The sequence below is a fragment of the Terrapene carolina genome, unplaced genomic scaffold (assembly GCF_002925995.2).
Source record: "Terrapene carolina triunguis isolate 2854851 unplaced genomic scaffold, T_m_triunguis-2.0 Scaffold397, whole genome shotgun sequence".
Taxonomy (NCBI): domain Eukaryota; kingdom Metazoa; phylum Chordata; order Testudines; family Emydidae; genus Terrapene; species Terrapene triunguis.
Genome location: NW_020664748.1, coordinates 1789125 through 1800139, shown reverse-complemented (window position 1 = coordinate 1800139; position 11015 = coordinate 1789125). Strand labels below are relative to the sequence as shown.

Genomic DNA, 11015 nt, shown 5'->3' with positions numbered 1-11015 from the left:
AATACAGGGGCACGGAGAACACAACGGGGGGGAAAGGGGAGTGTGGAGAACATAGCGGGGGGAATACGGGGGCATGGAGAACACAGCGGGGGGGAATATGGAGGCATGGAGAACACAGCGGGGGGGGAAAGGGGAGTGTGGAGAACACAGCGGGGGAGAATACGGGGGCATGGAGACCACAGCGGGGAGGAATACAGGGGCACGGAGAACACAACGGGGGGGAAAGGGGAGTGTGGAGAACATAGCAGGGGGAATACGGGGGCATGGAGAACACAGCGGGGGGGAATATGGAGGCATGGAGAACACAGCGGGGAGGGAAAGGGGAGTGTGGAGAACACAGCGGGGAGGAATACGGGGGCATGGAGAACATAGCGGGGGAAGTGGAGAGAGGCAGATATGTGGGCATGGAGAACAAGGGGGTGGAAATCAAACAAACCAGGAAGCATGGAACAGAAAATGGACACCCCCGAATAAATCAGCGTGAGCCATTCCCAGGGGCAGCAGCAATAGGGCGGCAGGGTGAGGAGAGAGAGATGGAGAGACAGTTAGCTCAGAGGAGTCACAGCACACACACAGCAACTTCACAACCACGATGACACATGGACACGCCTGTGCCCTCTGTCACTGCGCAGGCCCCAACCCGCAGTGCCCCGTCTCCACATCTGGAAAGGGTCCATGGGAGCCCAGCCCCAGCCCCTGGGAGGTTTCCCCAAGAGAACAGGACAGAGGGAGGGAGGTGCTAAGGGCCAAGCGGGTGAGCATGTTGGAAGTATGGAGGCAGCCTTCAGAGAAAGGGAAATTCAGTCCTGGTCTCCCTCAGATCCAGAGTCCTGGGGCACCCTTCTCAGGGAGCAGGGAGTGAAGGCTGTGGCTATCCCCACCAACAGAGAGCTTCCTCCAGTGCCAAGACATGGTCACTCAGGCACAACGCTGCAGCCCGATGGGCCAGCAACGTCCACTGCCCTCCCTAGAGATGCTTGGTTTGCTCAGGGTCTCTGGAGCCAGGAGCTCCTGCAGCAGCCACTGAACCAAGGGCTCCTCCTGCCAACCCAGAGGAGCCAACGGAGCACCAGGAACCACCCACTGCAGGTAGGGAGCAGGGGGAGAAAGAAGCTATTCCCGGACACTGAGAACAGCCCTAGGAGCCTGCCAATCCAAGGGCTCTCGGGGACCTTGGCTGGAAGCAGGGTTTAATGGGGGGCCCAGCTCTGGTATCAGCATTCCCTGCAGTGCTCTGTCCCCCATCCTGAGCCATTCCTCAGCGCCTGCCCCTAAAAATTCCCCTTCAGCCCCCCAGATGGAAACACCCACCCCACTGAAAGCCCATTTCATCTCTCAGCCCAGAGCAGCGTGCGACCCCAGCAAAGCCTCGGGCCCAACGAGGCGACATCTCCGATGCTCCCTGGGCAGAAACTGCTCGGGGATCCCACGGGGCACAGGGTATCATAGAGCCCTTAGGCTGGGGCAGGACTCCTGCCTGCGTCACACTCCATCTGAGGGGACCTGGGCCAGGCTGACTCCCCAAGTCAACACACAGGGAGCCGCAGCTGGATCAGCTGTTTAACCCATGGCCTTGGGTTCTCCTGCCGCCTGGCTCAGTGCGTCCCTCTCCTCCTGCAGTCAAACAGGCTCCAAGCCCTTTATGCCTGAGTTTGCACCGGCGTGGTGAGCTGCAGCACACCCATGGAGGAAGGAGAGTGCAGCGGGGGGAGGGGGGGAGTGTATGCGAGGAGCTGCTAGGACAAGGAAGGCAAGGGTGTGATTCCTCCTCCCAGCAGGGGGGCTGGGTCTTCTGCAAAGCAGCTGAGCTGCACAGAAATCATCCGCATGGCATAGCAAAGAACTGGTCAGCTCAGTGCACAGATGCAACATGCATTCACCACCACTTCACTCTGCCTACCTGTCCCCCAAACCTACCCCAGACCCACTCCACTGCCTCAGCCCAGCCCTACAAACCCATTTCAGGCACACCTAACACAGTCTGCCTCTTCCAGGACCCTGCAGCTCACCCCAAGCCAAAGCCAGTTCCACATCCCCCAGCCCTGCAGCCCACCAGGAATGGGGCAAGAAGAGCAGCAAGAAGAATGGCAAGTGGAGAGAGAGGTGGGGTTAGTGATGGAGATGGGGGTGTGCCAGGATCAGGAGGAGGAAACCCTGTATTAACCCCATGGGGACTCTGCAGCTCTGTCCCCAGGGAACACAGGCCTCCATACATGGGGAAATGCCCCCAGCCCCAGTCCAGTCCTGGAGAACCCCTATAGCTGAGGAGGGGGAAGTGCCTTGATAGCAGCTGGCGCTCTTACCCTCCTTGCAAGCTCTGTGTCCTCTTTGGGCCTTCCCTGACACCCAGGGATCCCCCTCCGGTCCCCCGAGCCTCCAGCCCAGTGCCTCCTTATCACAGCCAGACCCAGGCATCTTTCTCCTCAGGACGTAGCCCTCCAGGGGTCGCCCCCCTTCCTCTGTGTCACCCGGCAGCCCCTCTGTGATGGGCTGCAGCCCAGGCCGAGACTGCCTCCTCGGCTGGTGGCTTTCCGTAAGTGCCAGGAGGTGCCCATCCAGCTGCGGAGCCAGCGCCCAGTCGGGACCCTGGAGCCTGCTGCTACTGGAGACGTCTCTGCCCATTGCTGCTTGCTGGGGCTCAGGCTGCTCCTGGGATGCTGCTCTCTCCCCCGGCTCCCAGGCCAGCTGGCCCTTCTGCTTGTTGATGGCATTGCGGTACCGGAGCTCCTTGAACGTGGTCACCTCCCTCTGGCTGCAGCTGGGGGGCGTTGCCTGCTCGTCGCGCTGCAGCTGGTGCCCAGGCGGCTCCGGGCACAGGGTGCTGCAGCAGGTGAGCTCGTTGGGGGGCGGCAGCTCCTTGTCGGGGGAGAATACAATTAGCCAGTCGCTTCGGTCCTTCCTGGCCTGTGCGGTGGGTGGCCCAGCTGTGTTCCTCTTCCGCTTCTGAGCCAACTCATGGAATGAGGTGACAGTCTTCCGAGCGGCATCTCTGCACTGGTCTCCAGCGGGCACCTCTGTTGGGACAGGCCTCTCCACTCCGCTCCTGTTCAGCACCTGCAGCCCCCTCTTAGCCCTTGGGGGCACTGGGGGGGGAGCCCTCACTGCACTGTTCAGACTGGGGCCCCGCTTTCCTGGTGCTAGCGCAGGCAGACCAGACGGCTGGATGCTTAGGGCAGGCAAGGCATTGCAGTTGGAGTCCAACTCAGCACAGACACTGGTGGGGAGCGGTTCTGCCATGGTCTCCTGCCCATCCCCGCTGGGAGAGTCAGCGTCATCAGATGGGGAGTCAAGCAAACTGCTGCTGCACAGGCTGTCTGGGGTCTCCCGGGCCCCAGGGTCTGGTCGCTCTTGTACCTGGAGGTTGAGGTTAGCATCTCTCCCATCAGACGGTTGCCCCTTGTCAGTCACTGAGGGAGCATCATGGGCATCCTCCAGGGGGACGATGTTTGGCTGATTGTCCGGAGATAGGGCCTCTTCACCAGGGAATGCCTTGCAGTAAACAGAGACTGGCGTGTCATCCAAACTGAAATCGGAGCAGCTGCTGACAGAGGAGGAAGCCGGGTCTGAAGGGGAAGCCACCTCCTCCTCAATGTGCAGGGAAGGGAAATCCTCCAGGAGAGGCTGGTTCCGGAGATCCAGCGTTGGGGTCTGCTGCGGGTGGGACTTGCAGCACCGGCACTGCATGGAGGTGTTGTTGGAGTTGGCGTCGACTTCCTCCAGGGCACCACAGTTCTCCTGGCAGTCGCTGCAGCCTGTCTGGTCTCCCGGAGCCATCGTGCTAGGGCCCTCCTGGAGCTCGGGTCGACGGGAGAGGTGCAGCCCCAGGGAGATGTGCTGCAGGTGGATGTGGTTGAGGTTGCACAGCAGACCCTTCTTTGGGGACAGCATGGTGCTGGCTGGCAAAGCCTGGATTCCTCAGCTTGTCACAGGCCCCCACAGGCACGTCGCTCTGAACACCCAGCTCCAACTCCCTGCAAACAGCAAAATAGCTTGTCAGTCGCTGGAGCAGGCAGGTTATCAGCCAAATGGGCACGCACCAGAGGGACCAATTTATGGGGAGAGAATTAAGGGGCTGATCTGGGCAGCTCAGCTAAAGGGAGCGACAGCCTCATGGTCCACAGATACTAGGAGGGCATGATGGGAGTGTAGGCTGCTACAAGGGGTCACAGCTGGCAGAAATGGGATGGAATCAGGAGAGAGGAAGTTGAGGGCAAGTAACAAAAAGAATTCCCAGACAGTGAGATGGATCCAGTCAGGGAATCCTGAGAGCCCCGTCCCCTCTGGACAGGGAGATGGGTCTGGCTGGGAATTGACTCCTCTTTGGCTCTGGACAATGTTCTAAGGTATACAGTCTTAGGGAACTGCCCTGCATTTCTGGGCTGGGTAGAGTCTGTCCCCAGTTTCTCTGGCCCTGGGAGCTGTTCTCTGGGGTTTCACATCACGTGGGCTGGTAGCTCTGTGGGCCACCGGGGATCTGCAGAGGCAGCAGGACTGAGGTACCTCTGCCAGGTCTCCGTCAGCCAGCGTCTCAGCAACACGGAGTAAAGGAGATGATGCCCTTGAAGGCTCAGCCTCGCTGTCAGGAAGGCTTCTGGGCTGTGTCAAAAGGCTCCCCAGCATCAAGAGGAGAGCAGCCAAAAGGCCGGGGTCATGTCCGGGGAGTCGCTTGGTTTTGCCCCCACACATGGGCAGGCAGAGAAATGGACTGCAGGGATAGAAGAGACAAAGCACAGAGACATCACCGCTGCTACTGCATGCAGGTCCCATTCTCCAAAGGAAAGCAGGAGGCAGGTCACATTCCCTGCCCCGCCCCAGTGCCAACAGCTGCTCCTGACCCGAGGCCTCTCGGGAGGCTTCCCCGTTCCAGGTACATCTGGTTTGTTCTGAATCTCCCAGGAGCTCACCCTCCACTTCCTTTGGTCCCCCCACCACTCCAGATGTGCGTGGCTGTCAGGGCTCTGCAGTGAATGGGGAGTGCGCGTGTGTACGCTGATCTCTGAGGGGCCTCGGAGAATTTCGCAGCATGGCACTCGCTGACCCTAGGCCACAAGGAGAGTTCTGCTAAATGTTGGGGGAAGCACCACGGGGCAAAGTGATGCGGTAACATCCTAGCAGCCAAATGGCGACTTGTTCATTCCCCCCACCCCACCCCCAGTGGCAGCCCCGCCCTGCCCAGCCCCTGCTGGTACCAACCCCCCACCTATGAGCTCGGAGAGAGGGAATTGGAGCATTTCAGGCTGCTTCACCCCACCAACATAAGAGGCAGCCAGGCAGCCTCTGCACTCGTACCCCTTCCTGCCTCCCTTCCTCTCCCCTCCCCATCTCTCTCTCTTTGGTCATCAATAATTCACAAGGAGGGATTTGTTCTCATGACAACTGCTATTTCCTGTCACGTGGACCTGCCCTCTGCACCATGCCCAGCCCTGCTGGACTCCCTGTGCCACACCCAGCTCTGCCCGGCCAGCCAGGGCGGGTGGGAAAGGGGGATTCCGTGGCTGGGACGAGCCACAGGTGGAGCCTGAATCACCTCTGGCCTGATGGATTTTCTTCCTGCTTGTTGGTTACTGCATCTCCAACAGACTCACCAGCCGTGAGTGGTAGGGAGACCCTCCGGTAACAAAGAGCGGGGAGGGGACTGGCTGGTTTGGGGTGGGATGGGAGGTGAGGCCTTTCCCCTCTGGGGACACTGGCTTTGACCCAGCCCTGGTGGGAGGTGCCACCCCTTCCCATTTTAATGAGGCCGATCAGTGACTACCACATGAAACGAGTTGGAGGATCTCAAACCAGTTCTTCACAAGCCACGTTTCACAATCCACACACAATCCCAGGCCCCTGTGCTATCAGTCTCAGCAGGCAGAACCCGGCGTCGAATGCACCCCAGGTACACGACCCCTCCTTTGACACCTGAGAGGGCTGGGGCCCCTTGGCAGGTGGAACAAGGACAGAGGCTCAGGCTCGAGGGGCTGCTGGCATCTTTGCTCAGCCCCAGACCCCCACACTCACAACAACTGCTGTAAAAATAAACCAGAGGTAGAGCTCTGTGCTCCGCACTGCAATTCCTGCCCCTGGAGGGGAGTCCTGGTTGGAGCAGCTCTAGAAAGTCACACTAGGGCCCAGCAGAGACTCCCAGCTCAGCACACAGGCAACAGGAAACGTCCTATTCCTCAGATACGGTCAGAGGGGGGGTGTTACATTGTAACCTGCATGCAGACTCTTCAGCCTGTCCCCCCCTCCCCGTGCCTTCTCTGTCCTGATTGCATCCATCTTTTTGTTCTGTTTGCACATCAACCAGCACCAGGAGGACCTGGGGCATGACTGGGGCGCGACTGGGGCACCTAGGCCCTGCACAATACCCATAACAATACTAGAAGGGCCTGCACGCAGGCTGTAGGTGGCGAGGTCTTTAGGAGGCAATTACACAAGCCCATAGCCTGTGCCCAGTTGCATGGAGGGGGGCTGGTCTCAGTGCCAGGGAGCTGCTGCTGCTCCGCTCCAATGGGTCCTGTAACCCTGCCCAGCAGAGAGAGGAGGATGGCCTTTCCAGCAGGGAGGGAAGGGAGCAGCCCTGCTCTGGCCTGGCCTCCTGGGCTTTGCCCAGCAAGGCCAATCTAGTCCCCCAGTTCTGCCTTCCCGCCGGAGTGAGGGGGTCACCATCCAACTCCTCCCTGAGTCCCTACTAAGAGCACATCCGCTGGGGCTGGCAATCGGAGGAGGGCTGGAGCTGGGCTCCGATAGGGACCACTCCCTGCTGAGCCTGGAGCGACCACAGGCAGCCCTCGATGGGACGCACACTCAGGGGAGAGGGGACGGGCTAGGAGCGGACCCCCAGCAGGGACAGGGGGCCTCCACGCTTCCTGTGAGGGGAGGGGGAATCAGCTGCAAAGCGCAGAGATGTAACAGGCTGGCGCTGGAGAGGGGTTACCACACCGGTGCCTGGCTGGGAGGTGTGTGACCCACTGGCCACTGCAGCTCCACGAGGGTGCTGGGGGGGGGGACCGGCCCCTTGAGGGGTGTAGGTCCTGCACCTGGACCAAGGGGTTCCCACTGCAGCTGGGTGACGCCCTGGCAAGCAGGTGCAGCAGGCTCCCTGCTGGTGGCTGGCAGCGCAGCCAGGCTGGAGCCTGCTCTGTGCCCCACAGGGGGATGCTCACCTGTCCTCGAGGCAGGCAGTGCACGGTTGCCTAGCTCCTGGGATGGCTCTGCGGCTGGAGGGGATGGGGAAAGAGGCTGCAGCAGCTCTGCTGAGCTCACCAGCTGCAGGGAGGAGCCAGCGATGAGTGATCCATCCTCCGCCAGTCTCTGCCATTAACCCTCCCTTCCCTGGGCTGCAGACGCCCTCATGCCTGGACTAATCCTCCACTGCCCGCCCCCCACACACTGCAGAAATACCCTGCACTGGCTGCAAATCCAGGAACTGCCTGCACAAGACAACCTCCCCCCCCCCCCAGCCCTCCACCCCCACAAGGAAACCAGAGCTTACAACCAGCCAGCCTGGATCTGTCCCTCCACCCTTAGGACCTGCTTTGCTCATTTGTCAGCTTTCACTCCCTGGGAGCCTGTGCATGTGAGTGTCTCCCCAGCAGCCTGCTCAGGTGGGATGAGAGCGGATGCTTTGGACAGGCCCTTTACCAAGAGGCCAGATTAGAGACGCTCCCCTTCCCCAGGCCCATCTTGCCAAAGGAACACAAGTGGTGCAGCTAGGTCAGGTTCTATGGCAGTTCCCCAGCTCATCTCTGGGCCAGCTGAGCTCGTTGGGACCAGATCCCATGTCCACCCCAGGCCAGATGGGCAGCAATACTGCTCACACCAGCTGAGCAGGGCACAGGTGTCACACTCCCCCCTCCCTTCCAGGCAGGCAGGTGTGTTGGTGAGAGAGGGAGAGGCTCTTGGGGCTGGGTGTGTCCCCATCATCACACAGGGAGCAGCTACAATAACTTATGTTTATTGATACAAATGCTTTGCATCTCTGCTATCACAGCTGATCTGTTACATGGACAGCAGGTTTCTGCCATACACTCCAAGAAGAGACCATCTCAGGCGCTGTACAGCTCACCATCCCCAATGGAATGGGCACAGGGGAGGGATCACCTTCCCCATAGCAGATGAGTTTGAAGAGTCAGCTCCCATGCCAGAAGCTGGGCCTCGTGGAAGGAGGCCTGTCAACGCCTTTCCTGTCAGAGCCCTGAGGAGCCAGCCCACGCTGTCATTTCTGACGCTTGTAGATCTTCTGGGCTAGGCCAAGGAAAATTGCTTTAGGGAGGCGGTTGGCATGTTTCTCAACCAGCTCCTCCAGGCGGCGGTAGCTGATTTCCTCACACTCCTGGTAGGCTGCCCTCATGCCCACAGTTTCATACAGCTCCTTCACCTTGGCCACCTTCTCCGGCTCTTTTTGCCCATAGTTTTCCTGGAAGCCAAGGAACAGGGTCAGACAAGGCCCAGCCCAGAATGGAGCTGCTGGCTGCCACAACCAGCTGCACCAGGAGCCATCATCTCCCCCCGTTCTGGGCTCTGCATCCTCCTGCCATAGGGCTCAGCACTCTGTGTCACTAGACCCCCGACAGTTAGAGCCTAGCAGCCGTCAGGGTCTGCTGGCTGGACTGCTCATGCGTTGTGAGCTTTTCCAGATACACATTAGGTACAGAACTGTCCCCCTTCTCCGCCAACAGGTTCACGCTAGGGGAACAAAGCTGGGGCCAAGCTGGCGCCTCAGGGTCAGGACTGTTTCCCACCTGTGCCAAGCTGCCTCCCCACCCTCTACCCAGCTGCTGATGTTACCTCCAGGAGCTGCCTCTGCTCTGGCGAAACGCGGTGCAAGCACTCCACCACCAGCCAGCTGCACTTGTTGTCCTGGATGTCAGTGCCAAACTTACCCGTCAGGTTTGGATCCCCAAAGCAATCAAGGAAGTCGTCCTATGGGCAGAGAGCCAGTTACAGGCCTCCGCACTATGAGCTTCCCAGTCCCAGTGCCCAGGAACAGCCTGGGGCAGGGAGGAGTCTCCTACCTGGATCTGGAAGAACTCGCCCATCTCCAGCAAGATGGCTTTGGCGTTGGCATGTTCCTCCTCACTGTCAATGCCGGCCTGAGAGACGGGAGGGGCTGAGACACTTGCTGGCATGTTCCAGCACCTGCATCCCCCAGCCTGTTATATCCTTCCCCACCACCTTTCTTCCCTACCCCGCTTCACCTGATCCTCAGACACCAGCTCCCCTCCATCCCAGCCTCCCACCCCTTCCACACCCACACATCCCCACTCCCCTTGACATGGGACCCCCCCTGGCTCACATCCCATGGCCTCTCCATTGCTGCTTGAACCCACATAACCAGCAACTGGAGTTACACTCACCATGTACATAGCAGCTGCAACCGGCAGGTAGAAGGAATAGAAGGCAGTCTTGTATTTAACGATTGCCTTGTACCTGCCAGACAGTATCCACACTCAGTAACACTGGCCTCAGGTCAACTTAAGTCCCTGTATCTGGTCTGCGCAGACACTGGGGTCACTTCCTGTGGGAGAGGTCGGGTACAAGTCCTGCTCCGCAACAGGGGAATCAAGTGTCCCAGCTTGAGGAGACAGTGTGTCCCTTCTCCAGCTGGTTTGGAGGGATAAGTTGCTCCTGCAGGGCTGTCCCCAGAGCCCAGTGGGCCTGGGAGAGAGGTGAGCACCCCTCTCTGACCACTCCCAAGCTAGACAGAGGTGCCCAGCAGAACTCTGAAGTGACAGGACTATTTGAGAGTTAAGGTCACCTCTCAACCTAGAGAATGGAGGACTCCACTCCTCCCCCGCCGGGCAGGATTCTTCTGCCCCAGCACCTCACCTCTGCACAGTGAAACGACTAAGATCAACGTGGCCAGGCGGAGCGGTGATGAGGTCCAGTGCCTGTCCCAGCTCAGTCTGGTATGTGGTCTGGGGACAAGAGATGTTATGGACCCAACCCTACATGACAATGTTCACACTACCCTCGGAGAAGAGACCCAGGAGCCACCTACCCCAGGCAGCACATGGGGAGCCTGAGTGCCACTCCCTGACCATCATTGAAGGGAGGGACAGGAATTGCCATCTCACTGTCACTGCCCCACAGGCACTCCCCTCCAATGCTGTAGGGATGCAGCCCCAGAGCAATGCACAGGAAAGGCAGAGACTTTCCAAGAACAAAGCAGAGAGATTTGAACAAGGTCTGAAGTGCCTTTGAATGCAGTGAGGTGGGGGTGACCCAGGGATAGGAGGAGATGGGAGATCTTGGGGGCACAGGGACCAGCCCCACCTGCAGGAAGAGCTCAAGCAGGTGCACGTAGTAGGGCTGCCCTCGGCAGTATTTCTTCAGCAACTGGTAGATACAGGACTCGAGGAGGAAGGAATCATTCACAGCATCCAAACCAATTCCCTCCTGCAACAGAACAGGGACAAGTTACACCAGCAGGCCCAGCCACCTCCACGCCCACTTTCTAGAGACTCCTCAACCTGTCCCCCAATACCCCAGGCATCTCACCCTCATTCCCACCCTCCCTAGTGCCCCCACTAAGACCCCAACAGCCTCTATTACCTTCTTATACCAGCAAGGTTGGCCACGTCGGGTGAGTGAGAAGTCCATGATGTCATCAGCCACCAGAAAAAAAGCTTGGACCTACAATAAAAGGAGTTATAAGATAAACTTGCACAAGGTCCCATTACGGAGCTTCTGCATCCCAAAATCCCACCTTGACACTGAGATATCACCCCAGCAAGAGCCCGATTCAGAGCAAACACTAACCAGCTCGATGCACCAGCCAACGGTCAAGGCACATTGGAAGCTTTCTGGGTCCTGCTGCTCTGGCCCCACCAGCTCCCGGAAGGCAGCCAGCACTGTCAGGCCCCGGTTATACTTCCCACCTGGGGTGTTGTATTCCAGAATCTGGAGAGGACGCAAGGGGAAAGGAAGCTGTGCAGTCATCCCAGGAGGGCCTCATCCCACAGCTCCCTGTCCATGGTGCAGAGAGGTACAAAGCCCACCTGCATTGTACGCACTGTGAGGAGGAG

The 11015-nt window shown here is 59.3% G+C and overlaps 2 protein-coding genes across 3 annotated transcripts in view; both read right to left on the bottom strand.

Moving 5' to 3' along the window:
• The window catches only part of RUSC1 (RUN and SH3 domain containing 1), a 26557-nt gene extending 19321 nt beyond the window's left edge, over positions 1–7236 (bottom strand). The window contains exons 1-3 of the mRNA XM_024219940.3: positions 7152–7236; positions 4501–4705; positions 2304–3971 (exon numbers count right to left, since the gene is read on the bottom strand). Of these exons, the coding sequence (XP_024075708.2) occupies positions 2304–3888 (1585 nt within the window). The 5' untranslated portion in view covers positions 3889–3971; positions 4501–4705; positions 7152–7236. The remainder of the gene's footprint in view (positions 1–2303; positions 3972–4500; positions 4706–7151) is intronic.
• A 704-nt stretch (positions 7237–7940) lies between these two features.
• On the bottom strand, positions 7941–10886 carry FDPS (farnesyl diphosphate synthase). 2 transcript variants are annotated; one of them, XM_026658087.1, is made up of 8 exons: positions 10750–10886; positions 10543–10623; positions 10264–10386; positions 9817–9905; positions 9345–9417; positions 9003–9080; positions 8776–8910; positions 7941–8404 (listed from the first exon to the last, which is right to left on the bottom strand). In XM_026658087.1, exons 2-8 carry the CDS (start codon positions 10588–10590, stop codon positions 8204–8206), a joined length of 747 nt encoding a protein of 248 aa, XP_026513872.1. In that variant the 5' UTR covers positions 10591–10623; positions 10750–10886; the 3' UTR covers positions 7941–8203. The 2 variants fall into 2 exon arrangements, with proteins under 2 accessions (XP_026513872.1, XP_026513871.1); XM_026658086.1 differs by lacking the exon at positions 8776–8910 and having other exon boundaries at positions 10750–10835.
• Between the last annotated feature and the right edge of the window lie 129 nt (positions 10887–11015).

Coding starts and splice junctions, on each gene's coding strand:
- FDPS (XM_026658087.1), bottom strand. CDS start 10,590: ATGGACTTCTCACTCACCCGACGTGGCCAACCTTGCTGGTATAAGAAG. Junction 10,387..10,542: donor AACCTTGCTGGTATAAGAAG/GTAATAGAGGCT, acceptor GTTCTGTTGCAG/GAGGGAATTGGTTTGGATGC. Junction 8,405..8,775: donor AGCAGAGGCAGCTCCTGGAG/GTAACATCAGCA, acceptor CTTGGCTTCCAG/GAAAACTATGGGCAAAAAGA.